At 40.8% G+C, this 22,603-nt stretch overlaps 1 protein-coding gene across 17 annotated transcripts in view; it reads left to right on the top strand.

Moving 5' to 3' along the window:
• MED12L (mediator complex subunit 12L) overlaps positions 1-22,603 on the top strand; it is a 336,555-nt gene that overhangs the window by 49,198 nt on the left and 264,754 nt on the right. For all 17 annotated transcript variants that reach the window (XM_045503242.1, XM_045503255.1, XM_045503254.1 and 14 more), the window contains 3 exons: positions 17,964-18,133; positions 20,517-20,627; positions 21,865-22,134. In XM_045503242.1, the coding sequence (XP_045359198.1) occupies positions 17,964-18,133; positions 20,517-20,627; positions 21,865-22,134 (551 nt within the window). The remainder of the gene's footprint in view (positions 1-17,963; positions 18,134-20,516; positions 20,628-21,864; positions 22,135-22,603) is intronic.

Below are 22,603 nucleotides of genomic sequence, written 5' to 3'. Positions count from 1 at the left end.
AGATTTTAAAATAGAGGTGAAATTAGGGAAGTTTAGAGGAGGAGATTATAATTTTCAGTCCTTATGAGAGCTAAAAAATAAGATGTTACAGGTGGACAGGATATTTAGAAAATGTTATCACAATAGGTGAGTGTTACAGATTCATGGGAGCAAACACCAGACATGATGTAAAGTAGGTTTCAGAAATTTTTTAGGGTTGAATGTTTTGTTTTTAAGATGAGAATGTTTAGTTGTCTTAAGTGTTTGACCTCACCGGAGAGAAGCCTATAAGATGGGCTAGCTAATATTTAAAAATAAGTAAAACCTACAGTTACATAATTAAGGAAAGTCTTTGAACAGATTAGGAAATACTACTTTATAGTAAGTAATGTGAAATTTGTACCTTTATTTGTAGGAATTTTCCCTCTGAGGAGTCCTGTTGTTGCTGAGCCAACTAATTGTAACCGTTGAATTTACTACCTTGTTTGCTCTCACTGTAGTAGTTAGCATCTCTTGAGCAATCATGGAATGTGCCTCGCTGCGGTAAGCAGCAGCATGGCACTTCTTGCAGTCTTAGATCAGGTCAGCTTGTGTCGTGTGTTGTGAAAATGATCTGTTACTTGAGGGAGCTTTTCAGCCTTGGGCATACCTCATCCCTTTGCTGTTGGAACCTGTTGCTGTGTTTCCTGTTGGCTCGTGTGAGAATAGCCTGTCCCTCACCACATCTACCAGGATTACTGTGGTGTGCTGTGATACCACATTCCCTACTTGCTAGGTTCTGTTCTGTGGGTTTTCTGATGTATTCAGATGATCTGTGAGAGACAAAGTTTATTCCCATTTCTCAGATGAGGATACGGATGTGTAGACGGGTGCACAAAGCCCCTCAGCGTGCTGTGTCCACACTGGGTTCTGACGCTTGGGCTGGACACTGCTGGTCAGTGGGGTCAGGGAGAGTGTAGTTGCTGCTCTGGAGGTGTTCACACTTGGGGGTAGGGCATATATCCAAACAATCCAAGTATCAGAAAAGGAAGGAAGCGCTCACAGTGAAATGAGTAAAATGTGCAGGGAGTCCCAAGGAATTTGGAAAGCTCAGGGAGATCCACAGGAGAAGTGAAGTTTGAAAGACGAGGTATTTCGACAGAATTGGGGGGATGTTGTGCAGGGAAGGCCACTTCTGGCAGAAGGATGGCGTCTGCAGAGAAAGGGGGTCATCAAATAGTTGGACTTGAGCAACTGCTGGGATTTTTTTCATCTCGTGTGTTAGTTGCCAGCGGGGTGGTGATAAAAGGCTGTGAGGAGCCTTGTGTGCTAAGGGTCTGTGAGTACTCTTTGGGGGATGGTGGGCGGCCAGGGAAGGGCTTCTGGGTACTATTGTTGTTAGAACACTCTCCCTAAGTTTCTTGTCTGTAACGTGGGGATAGTTATAATTGGCAGTACCTTTTAGGGATGAAACGAGTTAGTGCTTCTAAAGAGTTGAGAACAGTTGCTGGCACATAGTAAATGGCCACGCAAGTGTCCACTATTGCTAGTTGCTACAGTTGCTAGCCAGCATTTATTCCATCATGACTAGCTGGTATTTATTATCTTGTGCTGGGAAGTTCACAGACACTATAGGCAGTCATAACCAGCTTGCATTGTAGTTTCTGTTTTCCCATTTTGCATAGGAGGGAACTGAGCATCAGAAGTTATGTCACTTGCTGGCACAGAGGGAGCTGGACTCACCAGGGGTTTGCTCTTTCCTCCCTGCTGTGACATGGTGATTGCTAGGGGGAAGTCCGCGTTGTGGGCCCCGTGAAGACAAGATGCATCTCTGGGCAGGCAGGTGCTGGCAGGGAACAGGCTGTGGGGTTTCAGGGCTGTGAACAGCATCTGAGGAGTCAGAACCCTTAATCTCATGGGCACCATGGGGTCCAGGCAGAGCATAGCATAAAGTCCAGCGTGCTGTGGAAACTCGAGAAAGATGAAATTGTTTGCAAGATGAACAGCTCTAATACCGACTAAGAATTGTTGGGTGTTCAGTATGGTGAAAAGTGACAAGATGTATCATGGACCTCAAGCCTTTTTGGGGGGTGGGGGGGAACAGAGAGATTAGAAGAAGCTTAAAATGCATGCTTCGTGGTTAAACTCCCCAGGGAGCTGCTCTGTTTACCTCTGGTTGTTTCCTCTGTACCCCTGAGGTTTTGCTGGGTTGGGCATCTGTACTGGATGAGAGACTTTTCCTGGTTGACTATACTCTTGGAACCACTCTTCTTATCGCTCCAAAATACAGCAAAGGAATAGCTACCCTTCTTGCACAGTGGTTAATTAATTTGTGACATATTCACTGAGCCATTTGGACTGCAGAAATAAACCCTGCTAAACACATAATTGACAGTCTGGTTTCTTATCTAAGCCAACCAGCTTACTTTCAGTTCGGGTACTTGAAGACATTCCAATACTAACTTTTTTGATTCTAGGGACAGCTCTTAGTTTCAAGTCAAGATTGCCACCGCATTTTCAGTGTCCTCGTATCTCATTGTCATAAAAGAGATCTCTGCTTTCATTACTTTGGGAATAACTCTGAAGATTGTACAGAAGTGCTTGTATAACTGTATTTAAATTCATGCTGTACTTAGGCCTGAAAATAGGTTTTAATTGGTGGCGTAGCTCTTGGCTACCTGGATAAAAAATTCTGCAATAGAGGCATTGGGGTAAGACTTTGGCACCTGTAACTCTCCTGTTCCCCAACAATCTTTTATCCAGAAGTTTTAGCATCTATTGGTGAACCAGGCACCAAGTCATTATTTTATTAGGAATGTCTAGATGTTGGCATTCTTCTGTGAAAACAAGCTTTCTCTTACCAACTGTGATAAATTGTAATTCTTTATAAAAAAGACAGTAAATACTAAAGTCCTTTCCTTTGATTATCAGTTTTTCTGAGTAGAATTGCTCTAATGACATGTTTAGTGGTGGTAAATGTGTTTCTTTCTTTCTTTTTCCTATTTAAAAAAGTTATCTTTGGTCATTGTGATGGGCTCATGGATTTCTATTCACCCAGTATTTTACAACCAGTTACACTCTTCCTCATTTTAGTGTTCAGATTGTCCAAAAGTTGGCCAGCGGAAGATGTTTCAAGCTCTTTTGTATCCTTTCTGACATGACACCTTTTTGTCTCAGAGCACTTCTTTGCTTTTTGGCACAGAAAGTGTCTCAGGCTTGTCTTGTACTTTTCCTGCCTCAGGTCTGTAGTCAGTCATTTCTCAAAGGAATCCTACTTCTTTCTGGTGGGAACAGTATTTAGAAAGCAAGACCCCAATGCTGACGGTGCTCACTGCTACTAGGTTGTATGGCATCTAGGCTTAGTCAGTGGGTGGATGGAGACCTGCCTCCCTGCGTGTGTTGTGTGTACTTACTAGAGTTTCTATTCTCATTTCCAGTTTATCTTTAACATTTTCATTTAACATTAAGTATTTTTCTTTATTCTTCATTTTATGTTTACTTTAAAAAGTTCTAATCAAATTTAATATGCTGCAGTGTAACTCTGCATTACTCATCATTGCTCTATGGAAACATTTTCCAAAGTAAAATGTTACGGTCCTTTTCAAGGTAGAATGCAGGTAGGTGATAGTGGTGGTCATGATGGTGTGTGTGTGTGTGTGTGTGTGTGTGTGTGTGTGTGTGTGTGATCATTAAATTTTTGATGAAATCAAAGGTAATATCTGCCCATGATTCCTTTTGAATTTCTTAGCAAAATGCACCAAAAGGGCTTCTATTTCACTCGAATAAGGCGGGGGGGGGGGGGCTTAAGAAAAAGGTTTAAGTTTTTATACACTGAGGTAGATGCTGTGGAGAATTTTAACCAAGTGCCTGCCTTTAAGGGGCTGTCATTTTTGGTGGAGAGAAAATGGCTTTCTCAAACAGAGCAAGCGGCAGTTCATAATTACCTCTAATCATAGAGGAAATGATGGGAGATGAAAAATTAGGGAAGGCTTTCTGAAGGAGTGAAATACGAGCTGGGCCTTAAGGAAGTCTAGTCTTCTAAGTAAAAATTAGGAAAGTTTTGTTTTGTTTTAGTTTTTTATAGTATCTTGAAAAGTATTTCTTGGTCTTAGATAATTATCTCCCTTCCTGGCAAGCTGGGAGCCAATGAGTTAGGTTTAGAGTTCTGGGTACTGTATTTGCTTGGTCTTTACCGCTGTCATTTCTTCCGGTTTGCTGTTTTGGGGAAATTACCTAGTCTTGAATTTATTGTTAGAAACTTTGGATGGCAATGGGTTCCTGTTTTCTAGTCAGTTTTATTGTTAACTCCTGCTTGAAATGATTAATCGTCTTGTGTGATAAAATGCTAATCAGAATCCCAATCTAATTAATAGTGTAGTTCTTTGCTCTCCATGGCTATTGGTACATGCGTGCACATTTACACTTGGAATGTATTATACAACAAAAGTATTTGTTACAAGTTTTTGTAGTTTACAGACTGATATTCTGTTTTTTCATTTGGGGCACTCCTCACAAAATCCTTCTCAGGTAGCCGGTGTCTCCAATTTACAAATTATGGTAAGAAAATCCAGGGAAAGTGGGAAAACCAGGAATTCCATCCTGGTCTTGTTTGCTTTACAGAATTTCCAAGCTGGTCACACCAACTGGAGGATGAGTGTGGAGCTGGAGTGAGGGTGGTGTGGGGTGAGCTGTGAGGTGAGCCTTGTGAAGAAGGCTCGGTGTTCAATGAGTTTTTATTTGTTGTGCATCTTGCAGATCCATTGCTTCAAGTGTAATGAATTTCAAGAAAAAAAAAAAAAAAACACCCCAAAACGGCTTCTTGTGTGAGATGAAAACAAATTTTTTAATAGCTAATATATATCCATTGTATAAAACACAGCATTCAAAGAGGGTGGTGAAGTCTCACTGTACTGTTGATCCGTACACGGTCTCCCAGACCCCTCTTCACATGCTTCGGAAGGAATTGTTACCAGTCTGGTTGCTTGTGTATCTTCTGAGATGTGTTTGCATGTATATCTTTAATGTATGTTCTTAAGAACATTGGTGCTTGTTCCATACTGAGCATATAGTGGCCCTGTTCTTTTAAAGGGCCCCAGGCTACTAACTTTTTAATAACTTAGGAAAGCTGTTTGTGTTTTGCAATCTGCCCTGGAATGTTAATTCCATGATGAATAGAGAGTTTTTTTTTTTTAAAGACATACTTTAAGTTTCAGAGTCCTTTTCAGATGAAGTATATATTAATCTTTCAAATGAAATTCCTGGAATGAAGTGGCTCTAAAGTTCATTTCAACTTGCCATTATTTTGGAGTCAGGGGTACCTAGAATATATTGACAGGATAGAAAACACATTAAGGGTCAAATTACCAGTTGGAGTGTCTTTGTGAGAGTGGCACAGCTAAAGTGAATAGATTTAGCTAGCTATTTATTAATTACATAATTTATTGTCAAGTTAGCTAACATACAGTGTATACAGTGTGCTCTTGGCTTTAGGAGTAGATTCCCGTGATTCATCACTTACATACAACACCCAGTGCTCATCCCAAGTGCCCTTCTCAATGTCCATCACCCATTTTCCCCACACCCCCTCACTCCACCCCATCAACCCTCAGTTCTCTATATGTAAGAGTCCCTTATGGTTTGCCTCCCACTCGGTTTGTAACTTTTTTTTTTTTTTTTCTTTCCCTTTCCTTCATGGTCTTCTGTTAAGTTTCTCAACTTCCACATTTGAGTGAGAACATATGATCTCTGTCTTTCTCTGACTGACTTATTTCATTTAGTATAATATCCTCCAGTTCTATCCATATTGTCACAAATGGCAAGATTTCATTCTTTTTCATTGCCCAGTAATAGTCCATTGTATATATACCACGTCTTCTTTATCCGTTCATCAGTTGATGGACATTTGGGCTCTTTCCATAATTTGGCTATTGTTGAAAGCACTGCCCTAAACATGGGGTACATGTGCCCCTATGAATCAGCATTTCTGCATCCTTTGGATAAATTCCTAGTAGTGCTATTGCTGGGTCGTATGGTAGTTCTATTTTTAGTTTCTTGAGGAACCTCCATACTGTTCTCCAAACTGCACCAGTTTGCATTGCCACCAACAGTGCAAGAGCGTTCCCCTTTCTCCCCATCCTTGCCAACATTTGTTGTTTTTGAGTTGTTAATTTTTGGACAAAAGTGAATAGATTTAATTAAATGAATACGTCATGCATCATTCTTGGGCTCCAGGAAAAAAAACAAAAGGCCAGGTGAGTTCTGGAGGAGAGGATAATGGGGATGGGTCTGCTTCTGCTTGGTCTGTACAGTGTGTAAGCAATTTTGTGTTTTAGGGCTTTTTAGTCTAGAGTTGCTTTACATAGGTTTTGGCAATATGATGTCTATAGTATTTTTTTTAAATGTTTATTTTTGAGAGAGAGAGAGACCGCGAGCATAAGTTGGGGAAGGGCATAGACAGAGGGAGACACAGAATCTGAAGCTGTCAGCACAGAGCCTGATGTGGGGCTCAAACCTGTGAACCGTGAGATCATGACCTGAGCCAAAGTTGGACATTTAACTGACAGAGCCACCCAGGTGCCCCAATGTTTGTAGTATTTGTATTCCTGTTCTAATGAAAGACTCTTACCTACCTAAGGCTTGTTCAGAAGTATGAACTTCACAGCAATTGCATTTAAGTCTTAAGTAGTAAACACAGTGCTTCTACTATTGAGACTTGACTCAAACCAAGCTCATTATGAAATTAAATTCCAATGTAAAGTGTAAAGTGAAAATGTAGTTAATGTGGCTCCGTCAATGATCAGGGCTTTCAACCACTTCCTCAGTAGCAGAAACTGAGAGAGGAGTGAAGATAATGAAATGTCCAGTGTAATAATTTAAGTAGTTCACATGTCTCCATGGGGCCGGCAGCAAATGTCTTTCTCCAGGCCTGCTCCTCCCTTTCTCCTTCTACCCAAGTCCTCAGGGGAGGCTTCCCTGTATGTCTGAGGTTTCAGTGGTGCACAGAGGTATGTTCTGCACACAGGGAAGCACAGCTGTGGTTTCCTTACCAAGTCTATTGTCGAGCTGTAGCTTTCCTCTCCTGGGGCAATAAAATTTGAGGCTTAGTCTCAGATGTGGAGACTGTGGGGACTTGTCCTAAGGGGTTAATTAAATGCACCAGTTTAATATTTGTGAAAATAGTGTGCCTGTTATTCCTTGACAGGAATATCTCAGCGTGGCCAAGGTCGCCGCTCATTCAGGTGTACACAGATATCTGAAAAGCTTTGAGAAATGTACCATATGATAATTATAGCATTAATTTCAGAGAGCCATCTCACGTTCCTGAGAAGGAGCAGAGGCTGTTCTGGCAGATGTTGAGTATGAGCCCGTCTGTTAGGAGGAAACCCCTGAAGCTGTACTTCTGCCCAGAAGTTGGGGGTGTGATTGATGTGGTGAATAAGAAAGTCTTCTTCTGGGGGCTAAAATTGGATTCTGTGGTTGCCAAGAGCCTTGGCTTCAGTTGCTTGTATGGGGCTGATAGGGAAAAAGGACTGTTGGAAAAAAATTCCTAAATGCAACAGTTAACATTGCATACATCAGAATGGAAACAAAAACTGGGAGACCTGATAGCCTAGAGTGCCAAACCAAGAGAAGTGTCAGAGTCTCTTCTCCTCAGGTGTGAGATACTCCACAGCACCTAGGATGCAGAAAGGCACAGTTAGGAGTTTACTTGCTTCCTAGGAATGCAACTCTTGCTCCTACCAGCCCTCCCCTGTCAGCCCCACTTCCTCCTTTCCCTGCCCAAGACCTTGCCATCCATTTCCTTCATTGGCCAGTCTGGTCTCTTTTTACCCTGAAATCCTTAAACATTAACGGTCTGCCACACAACTGTGCAGTTATTTATATTTTGCCTTGTAATGGTCCTTATCTTGTTTGGAGTATTGTCCCTCCTTCCTATATTTACATCATTCACTCCTTGGGTAAGATGCCCTTTGCTCATAACGGTTGGTCGAATCATCTCTCCCTCAAGCCTTCCTTCTCTTGAACCTCAGAGAGTAGGAAACTTCTCTCTGTTTTCCTTAGCTCACTTCCATCCTGGTAGACACCCAGACAGACTTTTCCACAGTAGCCAGGCCTCCTTACCTGTCTTCTTTGCCTCATCCACTGAGCTACTTTCACCTATGGTGACTTCCTTCCTATGTGTGGGCTCCCGCCTGCCAGGCCTATAAATCATGGGTGTTTGCTTTCTTCTGGGCATGCCCCAGAGTTGTAAGCAGGTTTTATCTCTTAATTCTGGAAATAACCCTGTGGGCTAAGTACACTTAACTCTGTGTTGTAGACAAGTAATGAGGCACCCGCAGTCTGAGTGACTTACCCAAGATCTCAGAGCTGGTGAGTGATTGGAGCTGAGACCGGAACCATGTCTTCTGACTTGAGAGCCTGTGCTCTTGACCAACCACTACCAAGCAAGTTAACATATGCTGGGGGCCTAGGTGGGGCTGGGTGCCAACTAATATTCTGACTGTGCAGAATAAACCTATCTGCCCCTGGACTATGTCTGCTGGGTACTTCTATCGTCATAATCACTTTCTTTGAGGCATTGAAATGACACATGATAACGGCCCCCATACCTGTGTCTTTTTGCACTGACTCTTTTTCTGAGTGTCAGACCTGTGTGTCCACCTGCCTCGGACATGTTTCCCCATGAGTATCTCCGGGACCACAAATTCAGGTGTTGAACGCAAAACTGAGAAACCTTGGTAAGGTCACTGGATTGTGTCAATGCCACTATCCTGGTTGTGATACTTTAATGTAGTTTTGCAAGATGTTAGCTTTTGGGGAAGGTAGGTGAGAGGTACGTCGGATCTCTGTGCAGTATTTGTTACAACTGCACAGAGTTTAATTAAAACAAAAAGTTAATAAAAACAAACAGAATGAACTCAGCCCTTTCACCCTTCCCCCTGCTCCCTGTCTCCACTCCACATCTCCGTCAGTGGCTCCAGGATCTGCTCAGCCACCCCACTGAGAAATCTGGAAGATGCCCTGCTCTTCTCCTTCTCTCCAGTATCAGGTTGGTTACCATGTCACCTGCCTGTTTTCCGTTCCCTCCTTGGTCACCTCCCCACTGGACTTGATAGTCTCCTTTCACTTTCTCTCCCCTACAACTATCTGAGAGGGTCTTAATTTACATATCTGATCCTACCATTCTTTTGCTTAAAGTCCTTCAGTGGCTTTTAATCATTTGTGATGAAAGACCAAATTCCTTAGGTCATCACTACCAGGGTCAGAGTCATCTGGGCTGCTGGTTATTAATGCAGAGTTCTGGACCCCACTCCAGACTTCTGAGGTTGAAATCTCTGGAGTCAGAGCTAAGTCTGTGTGTTTAACCAGCGCCCTCTGGTGACCATTTCATGCACTAGCATTTGAAGACCTCTGGCCTGGGTCACCTATCTGGTCTCAAAGGCCCTTTCTGTCCTTCTGCCTTTCTGCTTTCTGCATTGCCTGGGACATTGCACAGTGCTGTTTGTGTCTGTGGAACTCCTTTGTACTTACTGTCCCTCAAGATTTGACTACAATGTCCACTTGCTTCCTCTCCTGGGTCACGTGACGTGTCAGAGCACTTAACCTCACTGCTGTCAAGATCTGTGTCCCTATGTGTTTGCCTAGTTTGAGGTTGAATTGCCCCAATTAGGGGCTGCTTTATCTTCAACCCCCTGTAGCCTCAGAGCCCAGGACAGTTTCTGGCCCATAGTAGGCACTTAATGTTTGCTGCTTATAATACCCATAATTTTTATTTTATTTTGAGTAGCCACCTTGATCTTTTAATTAACAGTACTTCATATTGTTGCTCAGTAAATAAAACCAGAGAGAAATAGCCAGTTAAAAAATAACATAGGAAAATTACTCATCCAGACAAAAACAGATACTGGCTATTTGCCATTAAACACCCGTGTTCTACAGGTAATTCTGTATTAGTGGAAAACTTTTTTAAAACATGAAAAAAATGTCATACTCTATTATCACAGCCTTCCAACTATCTCCCTCCACTGCCATTTACACTCCCCCCCCCCCCCCCCACTTTCCAGCTTTCCAGCCAGAGGGCCTGATTTCAGTGACTGACCATTCAGCAAAACACAGCATTCCAGCCATTGGGCTGACTCTGTCGGTCTCAGGGCGCACTGAGACAGCACTTTTCATCTGGACTATTCTTTATCCAGCCTGCCAATCAGCATGCTGATTTCCCCCTTTCATTTCCCAAGTGAATAGTGGCTGAATAGGGAATTTCAGGTTTTTCTGTGAATCATTTTATAGGATACAACTGATTAACTTTTTTAAGCCTTTTATTATGGAAATTTCACACATGTACAGATACAGAAGAATAAAGTCCCTATTACTGTTCACCCAGGTTTAACCATTGACCCACGGACACCCTTGTTTTTGCCCCTCTCCTCCCCACTGCCCACCCCCTCAAAGTCCTGTATCATCTTGCAGTGGATTACTTTTTACCAGTATGGGATAGTCTTTTACTTCATGCAGTGCAGATGATTTCTTACTGATAGTAACGTATTTCAAGAAAACATTTAATAAAATCATATAGCAGCTATATTGAGATATTAACAAACTTTGCAGTTCATGTAAAGTATACTTGAGTGGTTTCAAACCTCATGTTGGGTGTAGAGATGACTTAAAAATCTTAAAATTTTTTTTGAGTATATTTGGTATCCAGTATTACATTAGTTTCAGGTATACGACATAGAGATTCAACATTTCTATATGTTATGCTGTGCTTACAAGTGTAGCTACCATCCATCACCATAAAATGCCGTGATAATACCACCGACTATAATACCTATACTGCACCTTTCATTCCCATGATTCATTCATTCCATAGTTGGAAGACTGTGTCTCCCACTCCCCTTCTCCCATTTTGCACATCCCCCGACCCCTGTCCCCTTTGGCAACCATTAGTTTGTTCTCTGTATGTATAGATCTGATTTTGCTTTTTGTTTGTTCATTCGTTATTTTAGATTCTACAAACGTGTGAAATCCTAGGGTGTTCTTCTCAGTCTTACTTCACTTAGCATAATACCCTCTAAGTCCATCCATGTTGCAGGTGGCAAGATCTCATCCTTTTTTACAGCTGCGTAATATCCCATTTGTGTGTGTGTGTGTGTGTGTGTGTGTGTGTGTGTGTGTGTGTACATATACACACACACACACAGCACATGTTTATCCATTCATCTGTTGATGGACACACGGTTGCTTCCATAATTTGTCTATTATGAATAATATTTCAGTAAGCATAGAGGTGCATATATCTTTTTGAATTACTGTTTTTGTATTCTTTGGGTAAATACCCAGTAGTAGAATTACAGATCATATGGTAATTCTGTTTTTAATTTTTTGAGGAATGTCCAACAGGGCACATCTTTGCCAATACTTCTTTGTTGGGCTTTTGATTCTTGCCATTCTGACAGATGTGAGGTGGTGTCTCATTGTGGTTTTGATTTGCATTTCCCTGATGATCAGTGATGAGCGTCTTTTCATGTGTCTGTTGGCCTTCTGTATGTCTTCTTTGGAAAAATGTCTATTTAGATTCTCTGCCCATTTTAAAATCAGATTGTTATTTCGGTGGTGTTGAAGTTCTCTACATATTTTGCATGTGAACCACTTTATTAGGTATGTCAGTTGCAGATCTCTTCCCCTATTCAGTAGGTTGTCTTTTTGTTTTGGTGATGGTTTCCTTGCTGCATACAAGTTTTTGGTGAAGTCCGAGTAGTTTAATTTTTTTGCTTTTGTTTCCCTTGCCTGAAGAGACCTATCTAGAAAAATGTTGCTACAGCTGATGTCAAAGAGATTGTTACCTATGTTCTCTTCTAAGAGTTTTATGTCTCACATTTAGGTCATTAATCCCTTTTGAGTTGATTTCTGTGTGTAGTATTACAAAGTGGTCCAGCTTTATTCTTTAACACGCAGCTGTCCAGTTTTACCAGAACCATTTATTGAAGTGATTGTCTTTCCTCATTGCATATTCTTGCCATGGCCACATTTTAGGACATTTTTGTTGCCCTTGAAAGAAATCATGTACTCTTTAGCCATCACTTCTCATTTGCCCTCCCTCCCCATCTACACTAGGCAATCTAATTAGCCCCTCTAGATTGGCCTATTCTTAACATTTCATATAAATGGAATCCTACAATATGTGGTCCTTTGAAACTGCCTACTTCCAGTTAGCATAATGTTTTCAAGGTTCATCCATGTTGTAGTATGTGTCAGTAGTTCATTTCATGCCTTCTCAGGGCTGAATGGTATTTGTATGCATATAACACATTTATCCATTCACCAGTTAATGGACATTTGGGTGGCTTTCACTTTTTGGTTATTGTGAATCATGCTACTACAAACATTTCTTGATGAATCTTGGTGTGGACGTGTGCTTTCATTTCTTCTGGGAATATAGTTGTGGAATTGATGGGTTTTATGGCAACTCCACTTTTAACTTTTTGAGGAAATGCCAAACTGTTTTGCATTTTACATGCCTACCAGCAAGGCATGAGGATTCTAAATTGTACACATCCTCACCACCACTTGATGTTATGTGTCTTTTTATCACTACCCCAGTGGTATATCATTGTGGTTTTGAATAACATTTTCCTGGTAGCTAATGATGTTGAGCATCTTTTCATCTGCTTATGGGCCGTTTGTTTATCTTCTTGGAGAATGTCTATTCAGATCATTTGCCAATTAAAAAAAAATGGGTTATTTATCTTGTTATCATCAAGTTGTTATAGTTCATTATAGGCTCTGGATCCAGGTCTCTTATCAGATAGGTGACTTGCAAATATTTTTCTACCAATTTGTAGGTTGTCTTTTCACTTGATTGATGGTATCCTTTAATCAAGAAAGCCTTTTAACAATAGAAAATATGAGAAAAACTGGTAGAAAATCTTTCAGTCATTCTTACTGAGTATTCAGAAGTGGAATGTGTTGTGTCTTACATGTATGAAGTTTTTTTTTTTCCTCAATCAATATGCACCAAAGTCAGGCTGATTAAACCCTCAACATCCTACAGTTTTGAGAAGCAGGCTGTTCCCTTTGTGGAGAAGCAAGGACTTTTGTTTTAGTGGTGTAGCCATAGGAAGAATTTTCTAGGATATGAGTTTCTCCTTCAAGGAAACTGTCATCTTTGACTTAAGTTTTAGATTAAGTGGATCACCTTAAAAATGTGCACCTTAGTCTCTGGGACTGGTTGAAGTTTTAAATAATCTCTGTTGGATTTATTTTCCAGAGTGAGTTCCCACTGGCTTTGATATCAGAGGAAAGAATTTGGCCAGGAAAATGAGCCTCACAAAATTAAAGGACGCACATATGTATTTACTGGAAGTTTATTAAAGAGAAATGAAACTTCAGTATTTGGTTGGGCCTTTTGCAGTACATTGACTAGCAGGTGCTTCTAGATGTGTTGGCTGTAACAAAGACAGAGCATACTAGACAGGGAATTTGACATTTCCTAAATGGTGTTGAAAGGTAGGTATGCAGTGATGAGTTTAAACTAAAAAGCAGAGGGGCATCTGGGTGGCTCAGTCAGTTGAGCATCTGACTTTTGATTTCAGCTCAGGTCATGATCCCAGGGTTGTGGGATTGAGCCCTGCATTGGGCTCTGTGTTTAGCATAGAGTCTGCTTAAGATTCTCTCTGTCCCTCTGCCCCTCTCCCCCTGCTTGAATGTTCTCTCTCTAAAGAAAAAAACAAACAAACAACAACAACAACAACAAAAAACAAAAACAAAGAAAAAACCCTAAAAAGCAAAGATGTTTGTAGGAAGATTTGGGAGGCAGAATAATTGGGGAGTGACTTAATTTAGTAGTTATTTTGGGCAGCACCTTATAGTGTATTGATTCACATTAGTACTCTGATGTTGACTATATAAGACATAGTTTTATGGAGATGAAGGAGATAGAGGATGAAAGAACAGAAATTCTGATCTATCAGAGAACAGAGAGAGCCCCGTTACATGGTGGCTTGGTGTCCAGAGATTAGAGAAGGCTTCATATTCAATGTCACGTTTGAATTGGGTCCAGAAAAATTAGCACAAGTGAACACAGGTGAGTAAAGGAGGTATTGTAGGTAAAGAGCATCATGGGCATGAGAGTCAGAAAGCAACTTCAGGTACTTACTGATAGGTAGCAATTGAAATGATTTTAAGTTCCAGGTAAGGAGTTTGGCCTTAATTCGTTAAGGATTGCTGATCCATTGAAGGTTTTGGAACCATGAAACTCGTTGTTTGATTTTATAAATCCTTATCCAGAGCATTATGTTAGGCTTGGCAGCTCAGCTGTGGCAGTGGCAGGGTCTGACATCAGTGACAACAGGTGCTATCCTCTGACAGTCAAGATCTAACCCTTAGTCTCCTTTCAGGAAACTTTTCATCCCAATAATAGTGATGATAGCTACAACATATTGATCTATTTTTGCATTGTATGCACCATGCTAAGTAACTCATCCTTACGGTAACTCTCGTGTGTGTGTGTGTGTGTGTGTGTGTGTGTGTGTGTGTGTGTGTGTGTGTGTGTATTATTGATTCCTATTGCAGAGGAGGAAGTCGAGACTTAGCAGAAGTTAGATACCTTGTTTCACATCACACAGGCAAGTAGCAGAATTAGAATTTGGACCCAAGGCCATCCTGTTCCAAAGTTCATTTTAGCAAAACCACTAAATGCAGCCCTCTATTGCTTCTCAACTAATGTTTTGCTGCCAGGATACCTTCCCCTTGAGCCTTGCTGCATTTGGCATGCTTTGTGTTTGCCCCCAGGGTAGATTCCTCTTCTGTCAGGCTCCCAGTTTTCTTATTAATACTGCAGGTATTCCAGGCCAAGGAGGATCATCTTTAACGGAACTTGGCGCATGTCTGTTATGACCTTTATGTGTTTGTCGATTTACATGTTTTCATGTACTACAGTGGGGCATCTCACACCTGTTGGTGTACTTCTGGCTTAGCTGTGTGACCTTGCATAAGCCTGCTGTGCCAGATCTATAAAATGCTAGGGTGAGCTGTATGACCTCCGAAACCCCTTCTGTCTTGGGGATTAGGCATTAACAAAGAGGCAATAAGTGGCTGTGGGATTCATGGAGGCTCCGGGGAGTGTTGTCAAAGGGACCAGTCATTCTTTTCAGTCCTGATTCCTGGTGCCACTCACTCTCAATGTGAATTATGTGGACACACTTTCTAATGATCCGGCTTCACGGACCTGGAGTTCTGCTTGACATCAGTGAACTCCAAATGTGGCCGTATCCTTGGAGCTGCTTGAATTTAGAGCTGCTTGCTCCACATTCAGAGTGGTCTCCTTGGTCACTTTCTGTGCCTTTTGCACCTTTGAACACCGCACATCCTACCCCCACCCGCACCCCCACCCCCCGCCCATCTTCCCTGTGACTTTTATCCATTCCTATTTTCTTTTTATCACCTGATAAAAAACAGCTCCTTCCTCCAGCCAGTTAAGTCTAGATCTGGCAGGAGGAACCGAAGGCACTGGAATTTGGTCGAAGTTCCCCCTGGGACTGAATTCACACCCAGGGCTGAGAACCACTGCCTGCCTTGCCACTGCGGCCCCCACCCCCCAGCCCTGCTCGGTTTTCATTATTTGTCCTAACTAAGCATGAGGGATGTCAGTGGATCCTAATAATTTCATGGTGTTGGAAGACTGGGGGCCATTTGTTATTTTCTGTTTTCAGTTTTTAATAAACATTTTGTGTGCATCCTAATTTTTATACTAATCCTCTGTAGACTCTTATGTCCCAGACCTCTGAATCTATCTGATTGATGTGATAACTTACTGCCAGTTAAATATAGTTAGTGTTAAAAAACACTACTCAAGAGACCTACATTTGCATACCATTTGAATCCCACAAGGAGTTCAGATTGTGGAATGTCCTATTCAGCATAATTTTTAAAAGAAATGCATGTTTATATAAACATTCCAGCATAGGGACGCCTGGGTGGCTCAGTTGGTTAAGGTTAAGCATCTAACTTCAGCTTGGGTCATGATCTCACAGTTCATGAGTTTGAGCCCTGTGTCAGGCTCTGTGCTGACAGCTCAGAGCCTGGAGCCTGCTTTAGATTCTGTGTCTCCCTCTCTCTCTTCCCCTCCCCCTCTCATGCTCTGTCTCTTCAAAAATGAACAAACATTAAGGATTTATTTTAATAAAAATAAAATAAAAAAAATCCCAGCACATATAAAGGAAAAATGACTGAAAAGATATATATTAGAGTATTTAATTATGAGTGATGGGATTACAGATGTTTTTTTTTCATCTCTGCATTACACATTTTCTGTAGTGAACACATATTTCTTATGTATTTAACAATCTTGAAAAGAAAATACACCCTGGACGAAGTAGGTGGTGTGTGAATATGTGTGTTATTTTTAGCTCTTGAGGCTAAAATATTCTGTGGGGGTATTGAGGATGGTACCATGCTGAGAGAGTTAATAGCAAGGCTTGGCACACAAAAGCTAGGATTTGGATCCCTGTTATTTTTGTTTTTGCTTATTATAGCCAAGCTAAACTTATCTCATCTGATGGTGGGCATTTTGTTTTGTCAAACGAGTGTCATGAGACTATTAGTTCATAATGGGGGCATCAGATGATGATGCTGATAATGTATTGTTATGTCTTTAATGCTGATAGATGAATATTAATATGTTATTGGTGGTGCTTTCTAAAATACTGTTGCACTAGGGACAGAATGTTGACCTAGTATCTGTTCATCTTTTTGCATTGGCTTAATTACTACAGTTTAACACGTGCATCTGAAAATTTTAAATAAGACACAATGAGAATAAGTTGTTTAGACCAAAACTTAACAGTAGTTCTCTCTGGACTATTGTCAAGTACTTTTACAGTACTTAAAAAATAAAAACAAAGCCCTCAGTCCCCAACAGATGTTTAGTTTCTGCTCCTACTTTTGTCAAGATAGGTTCCTTTAAAAATAAGGCGGGAGAGCCAATTGCCTGGATAATGGGAGAACAGTATTGTGTGGTAACGTTTCAGTAGGGTGGTTTCTTCTGAAATGCTGTTTCACTAATCCTTGGGGAAATTTGGCTGTGAGCATGCAATTATTACATTTTTATCCACAGAATGGGCTAAAGTTGGCATCACATCCCTCACGGTTGCCAGAGGCAACACACTGATTTAATTTGTGCCCCTCTGGCAGACATTTTTGAATAATTTTAGTGTTTTTTGTTTTTGTTTTTGTTTTGTTTTTTTGTAATGGTACTTTTCCTATTTCCTTTCTGTACTCCTACCTTTTGTTGCTCACTACTCTTTCTGATTGAGTTCTGAGGCATCCTGTGTTGGTTGTGGAGCGGAGACTAATTGAAGGTCCAGATGGCTGTCCAAGAGGCAGCCGTGCTTGTGTTTGTGGCAGGTGCGGGGATGGGGAGAGTGCAGGTCGGAATGCTGTGAAGGGCCAGCCCACGGCGAATGCCACTCCTCTTACAGACTGATGAGAACAAAACAGATCTTAATTAGGCATGTTAGAAATCCAACTTGGAGCCTGAAAAATCTACCTTAAGACTTGCATTTGAAGGGTTTTGAATTCTCCAGTAGAATTGAAATTTCTTGAAGTACTCACCTCCACAGTTCTATTTCCTGCTTGTGGCTTTTTGTATGCAAAAAAATCTTTTATGCTCCTGGAGCATCACTAAATGCACATAACTCAAGTGTGGGCAACTCTTCTCCTAGCTTAGGGGTCACAGAGGCGCAAGGGGAGAGCCGTCCTTTCCACCCAAGAGCTGGCCAACATTCCTACTAGGTCTGGCCACGTTGCATTACTTAAAGGCTCTGGGGTGGTTGTACTTCTTCGCACAGTGCTTGCTGTGTCAAAACCACTGTTTTGTAATAGATGTTTGTTTTATATGTACACCCTTAAGATTGTCAGAAAGGGGGAGAAAACATTAATTATTCTATCCATCTTGTCTGGAAATTAAAACAAAAAAAATTTTTTTTTTTTTTTTTTTTTTAATGCAGAGTGGACACAAATATCTACCAGATATCTTCGAGAGCAGCTGGCCAAGATTTCTGACTTTTACCACATGGCTTCCAGCACAAGTGATGGTCCTGTCCCGGTGCCACCAGATGTGGAGCAAGCCATGAAGCAATGGGAATACAACGAAAAGTTGGCATTTCACATGTTCCAGGTAACCTTCCCAAGAACCTCAAGGCTGTCTAGCTCGCTTTTAAGAAGAGAGCAAGTACTGTATAGTTTAATTTTTTAGGAGTCAAGTGATATCTTTATATGAACCAATATGTTGAAAGAAAACAGTCTGACATTTCTCACCTTGAGTTGTATTGAAGGTAACACCTTTGCCCTGACATGACAGCTTCTATTGGATATATTGATCTCCAGCTTTCAATGGTCTTAGCCCTTTTAATGCTGTTAATTACTTTGCCTTTGCTGTATTAAATATAATCCCTGTAAACCTTTTCTTTTGCAAAAATTAGATACATTCAGAAAATATTTGCGTGGGTATTTCCTGTCTCATAGATCTCCATTAGGGCTTAGTTTCTCCATAAGAGGGTCATGTTAATTTGGCTCAGCAGCAGTTTAAAATGTAGTTGGGAGGATGAATAAGGCCATTGAGGAATGACTGAATCCTCCTCTCCGAGAAGCTGATGTAAATCATATTGACCAGAAGAGGGCACTTGTGCTGTTTTTTGCTTCAGTCTTTATTCCTAGTGAGGAAGAGGGGGAAGTGTATTCAGCTGAAGTTTTATGACTAGCAGAGACTTTGACTACCTGTTATCTTGACCAAAGAGGAAAGGGGCAAAAAGGATATGTAGTTTCTAAATTTTCCTTTTAGAGCTTTATAATTTCCAGACTATAAGAGAATTTTCCTAAGAGCTCAAAGTGGGAAAAAGCCTGGTCCTTTTGGCAAGTAGCATTGTTAGTTTTAAGGCAGTTGAAACAACTCTTACAAATGCAAGTTCCATTTAGCAGAGGACTCCCTTGGTGCCTGCTCTGAGTTTTTAACGACTTTGGGTGGAGGATTTAGTCTGCATCTTCGAAAAAGTGTGTCAACATGCTTAATGTTTTTGGAAGGATTACTTTGTGTATTGGGAACATTGAAATCAGTATCTCCTTTATAGGAAGCAGGTCCTAAATGGATGAATTTAATTGGGTCACTAATGTTTGAATTTAAAAGTTTAGTATATTTTAATTTGCCATATTCTGAAATGTGAAACTGACTTAGTACATACACCTGCAGATACATGTGCAGAAATAAGGGTGTGGGTATGTACACAGAGGCATCTTGAGGATGGATGTGTAGCCGTTGAAAGTCATATTAATGAAGACTCTTTTTTGAACCTCGCACTTGCCATCTCTTATATGTTAAGTACAAAATTCCATTTTATTCATTTCTTTATCAACTTCAAATTCACTGGTCTTAAAATTTTTAATTGTACTTTTTTGTTACTAACCATTTAACTCTTGGATTTAAGGCATTTTGAAATTTAGAAATTAGCAACCAGTAGATATCTTGATGTCATGCCAGTGTCACTGTTATCTTTTAAATACTGAAGCTATGATTTGTCAGTATATTTTCACACAAATCGCTGATAACCATGATAGTGGACCACTGGTGATAAATAGGTAAGAAAAGTTGCTAGGAGTAAAGTAGGCATTCATATTAACTACTAAGGTGGTTATCAGAATGACCTTAAAGATACAAGTGTCTTTCCCAGAAAGCGTATCTTTTTGTTTCTATTTTGAAGATTCTTTCATGATGTAGGTCATAATACAAAACTGTAACATGATATTAAATACATACACACATAGAATATCACAGAAGAATAGTTGGTTTATATGTACGTATGTGTGTGTGTTTATATGAAAGTAGTAAATGAAAATGTTAACGGTGCAAGAGGGGCTAGACCACCTCTGGAACATTTTGGAAATCTGAGGTGTGTTGTTATTTTTAGTGTAGTTATGTTGGAACACTTATACATCATTTTATTATAATTTTTTTCATTTGTTAACAGTTAATTAGGCCATTATGTTGATTTTTTAAGGTTATATTTCATGCATAGGTTATAGTATCTGAAATTCATTTTAGGATAGAGGCAGGGGTTATTGGGAGGGCATTAGACCTAATGGGATTTTCAAATGCTTGCAGAGATGATAGTGTGATGGGGGCTTTTGTTCTGTATAATTATCACCACTGGACAAGTTTCCTCCTGTGACATAAGTTCATACTCCCTGGAAATCTGGACACATGCTTGACATGTCCTCAGAGTCTGAAAGCTTCTGAATTTCCTTTCTCATAGGAATTAATTGTTTTCAATTTAGAATGAAGCAGATTACCAAGAAAAAAAGAAAACCAAAAAACCCACCCCAAACCGATTATACAGAATCACACTGGCACTTTGTTTTGTTTAGAATTTGGGGTGTGGTCAAGGAGACCATACAACACAAATAACAGTAGTAAAATTACACTTCAGCAAAAGAGTTACAGTGCTCCTTTTTGAATGTGAATTGGTCTTGCTTTAACGTCATCAGTGTGACTTTCTCTTTCATTGAAGGAAGGAATGCTAGAAAAACATGAATATTTGACATGGATCTTGGATGTGTTAGAGAAGATCAGACCGATGGATGATGACCTTCTTAAACTCTTGTTACCACTCATGCTGCAGGTATAGTACATGTGGCCACGAGCCAGCTGATTTTATGGGCAAGAAAGGAGTCTGATTAGGATGATTAAGTATGTAGAGGTGGAAGAGGAAGAACATTATCTTTGGGATAGAAGGGAAAAATGGCTTGATGCTACTCCACATGTATCAGCCACGTTCATAGTTTTTAACCACATGTCCTTCTAAAGTATTCTCACCTGCGCTAATGCCACTCATCGGTGAGCTAAGCAGACAGCTCTTTACATACTATCTCCCCATTCGCACAGATGTCTGTGAAAACAAAACAAAATCATCTCTTTTTAGCATTAGAGGATCTTTTATATTCATTTGACATTCTTTGAGCCACTGGGGGTGGGAACTTCCTGTTTTAATGATTGCTTTAAGATCTGTTAAAAATTTAGGTTATTTGGTTACGATTTACTTAGAAAACATAAAGTTTTCCTGGAAAGTTAATACATGCATTTGGTCATTTAAGCAATATGAAAGAGTATCTAGTGAAAAGTAATTCTCTTCCTCTCCCTTGTACCCTCCTGGAGACTACACTGTGCGGGTGTCCTGTGTATCCTCCCTGTGATGGTCTGTGCCCATGCTGTCCATTAGAGTAGCCACTAGCCCCAGGTAGCTTTCGAGCCCTCGAGCTATGACAAGTGCAATTTGATATGTGCTCTTAGTGTAAACGCATACCAGATTTCACATTTAGTTCAGAAAAGAGTGTATAATGTCTCATGAAATCTTTTTGTGTTGATTCCCTGTTGTAATGATAGTGTTTTGGGTATGATAGGCTAAATAAAATACGTTACTTATTTAATTTTGCCTGTTATTTATTTACTAAAAAAATTTTTTTTAACGTTTATTCATATTTTGAGAGACAGAGTGTGAGTGGGGGAGGGGCAGAGAGAGAGGGAGACAGAATCAGAAGAAGGCTGCAGGCTCTGAACTGACAGCATAGAGCTTGATGTGGGGCTCGAGCTCACAGACTGTGAGATCATGACCTGAGCTGAAGTCGGAAGCTCAACCGACTGAGCCACCCAGGTGCCACTTGCCTGTTATTTTTTTAATGGAAAACTTAAAATTACATATATGGCTTGTGTTGTTTCTTTGGACAGCACTGGTTTCTACAGTACTTGTGAAGTACCCACCCCCCCCCCCTTTCTCTTAATGAAAAAAGTCTTTGTTAAAATAGTTGTTTCACCGAGTAGTATCAGACGTGACTGAAGCCCGTTGTCCTTGTGCTTCTCAGTATTCGGACGAGTTTGTTCAGTCGGCTTACCTGTCTCGTCGTCTTGCCTACTTTTGTGCCCGGCGTCTTGCCTTGCTGCTGAGCGATAGCCCCAGCCTCCTTGCTGCCCACTCGCCCCACATGATGATAGGACCAAACAACTCAAGCATCGGGGCCCCCAGCCCTGGCCCCCCTGGCCCCGTCATGAGTCCCGTGCAGCTGGCCTTCTCAGACTTCCTCTCCTGTGCACAGCATGGCCCCCTGGTTTATGGACTTAGTTGTATGTTGCAGGTAAGTCCCTGGCCCTTGCTGTTTTATGTTAAAATTCGGCGTAGGAGATAATCGAGTTAAGAATTGCCCCTTCAACTTTCACGTCACATTCCAGTTTTTTCCTCATCCAAATAATTTACAGATTGCAGTTTCATGTTTTTATTTTTCTATGTTGGATCAAGCTGAGTGAAGATTTGTTGCTTCTGTGTAGAAGAAAGTTCTTGTAGTTACCTTTTATTATACCATGCAGCACTCTCAATGATAAAATCCTTGAGGGAACCCACAGAATAAGTCTGCTATATTACTTTGCTTTTGGAAAGACATTTTCTCAGTGCAGCATTTTATAGCTTCCTCAGTCCACATCCTAAGTTGGTTGCCATCCTCTCTATTAATTTAAAATCCAGGTAATTTGTCAGGCTCTGTTGTTCGGCCAAGTATCACTGCTTGTGTGGTCCTTGAACATCCAGTCGCGTGCAGGCCACTGGGCCGA

The sequence above is a fragment of the Leopardus geoffroyi genome, chromosome C2 (genome assembly GCF_018350155.1).
Source record: "Leopardus geoffroyi isolate Oge1 chromosome C2, O.geoffroyi_Oge1_pat1.0, whole genome shotgun sequence".
In the NCBI taxonomy this organism is placed as follows: Eukaryota; Metazoa; Chordata; class Mammalia; order Carnivora; family Felidae; genus Leopardus; species Leopardus geoffroyi.
Note: the sequence above shows the minus strand (reverse complement) of the source record. Positions and strands in the feature narration are given on the sequence as shown.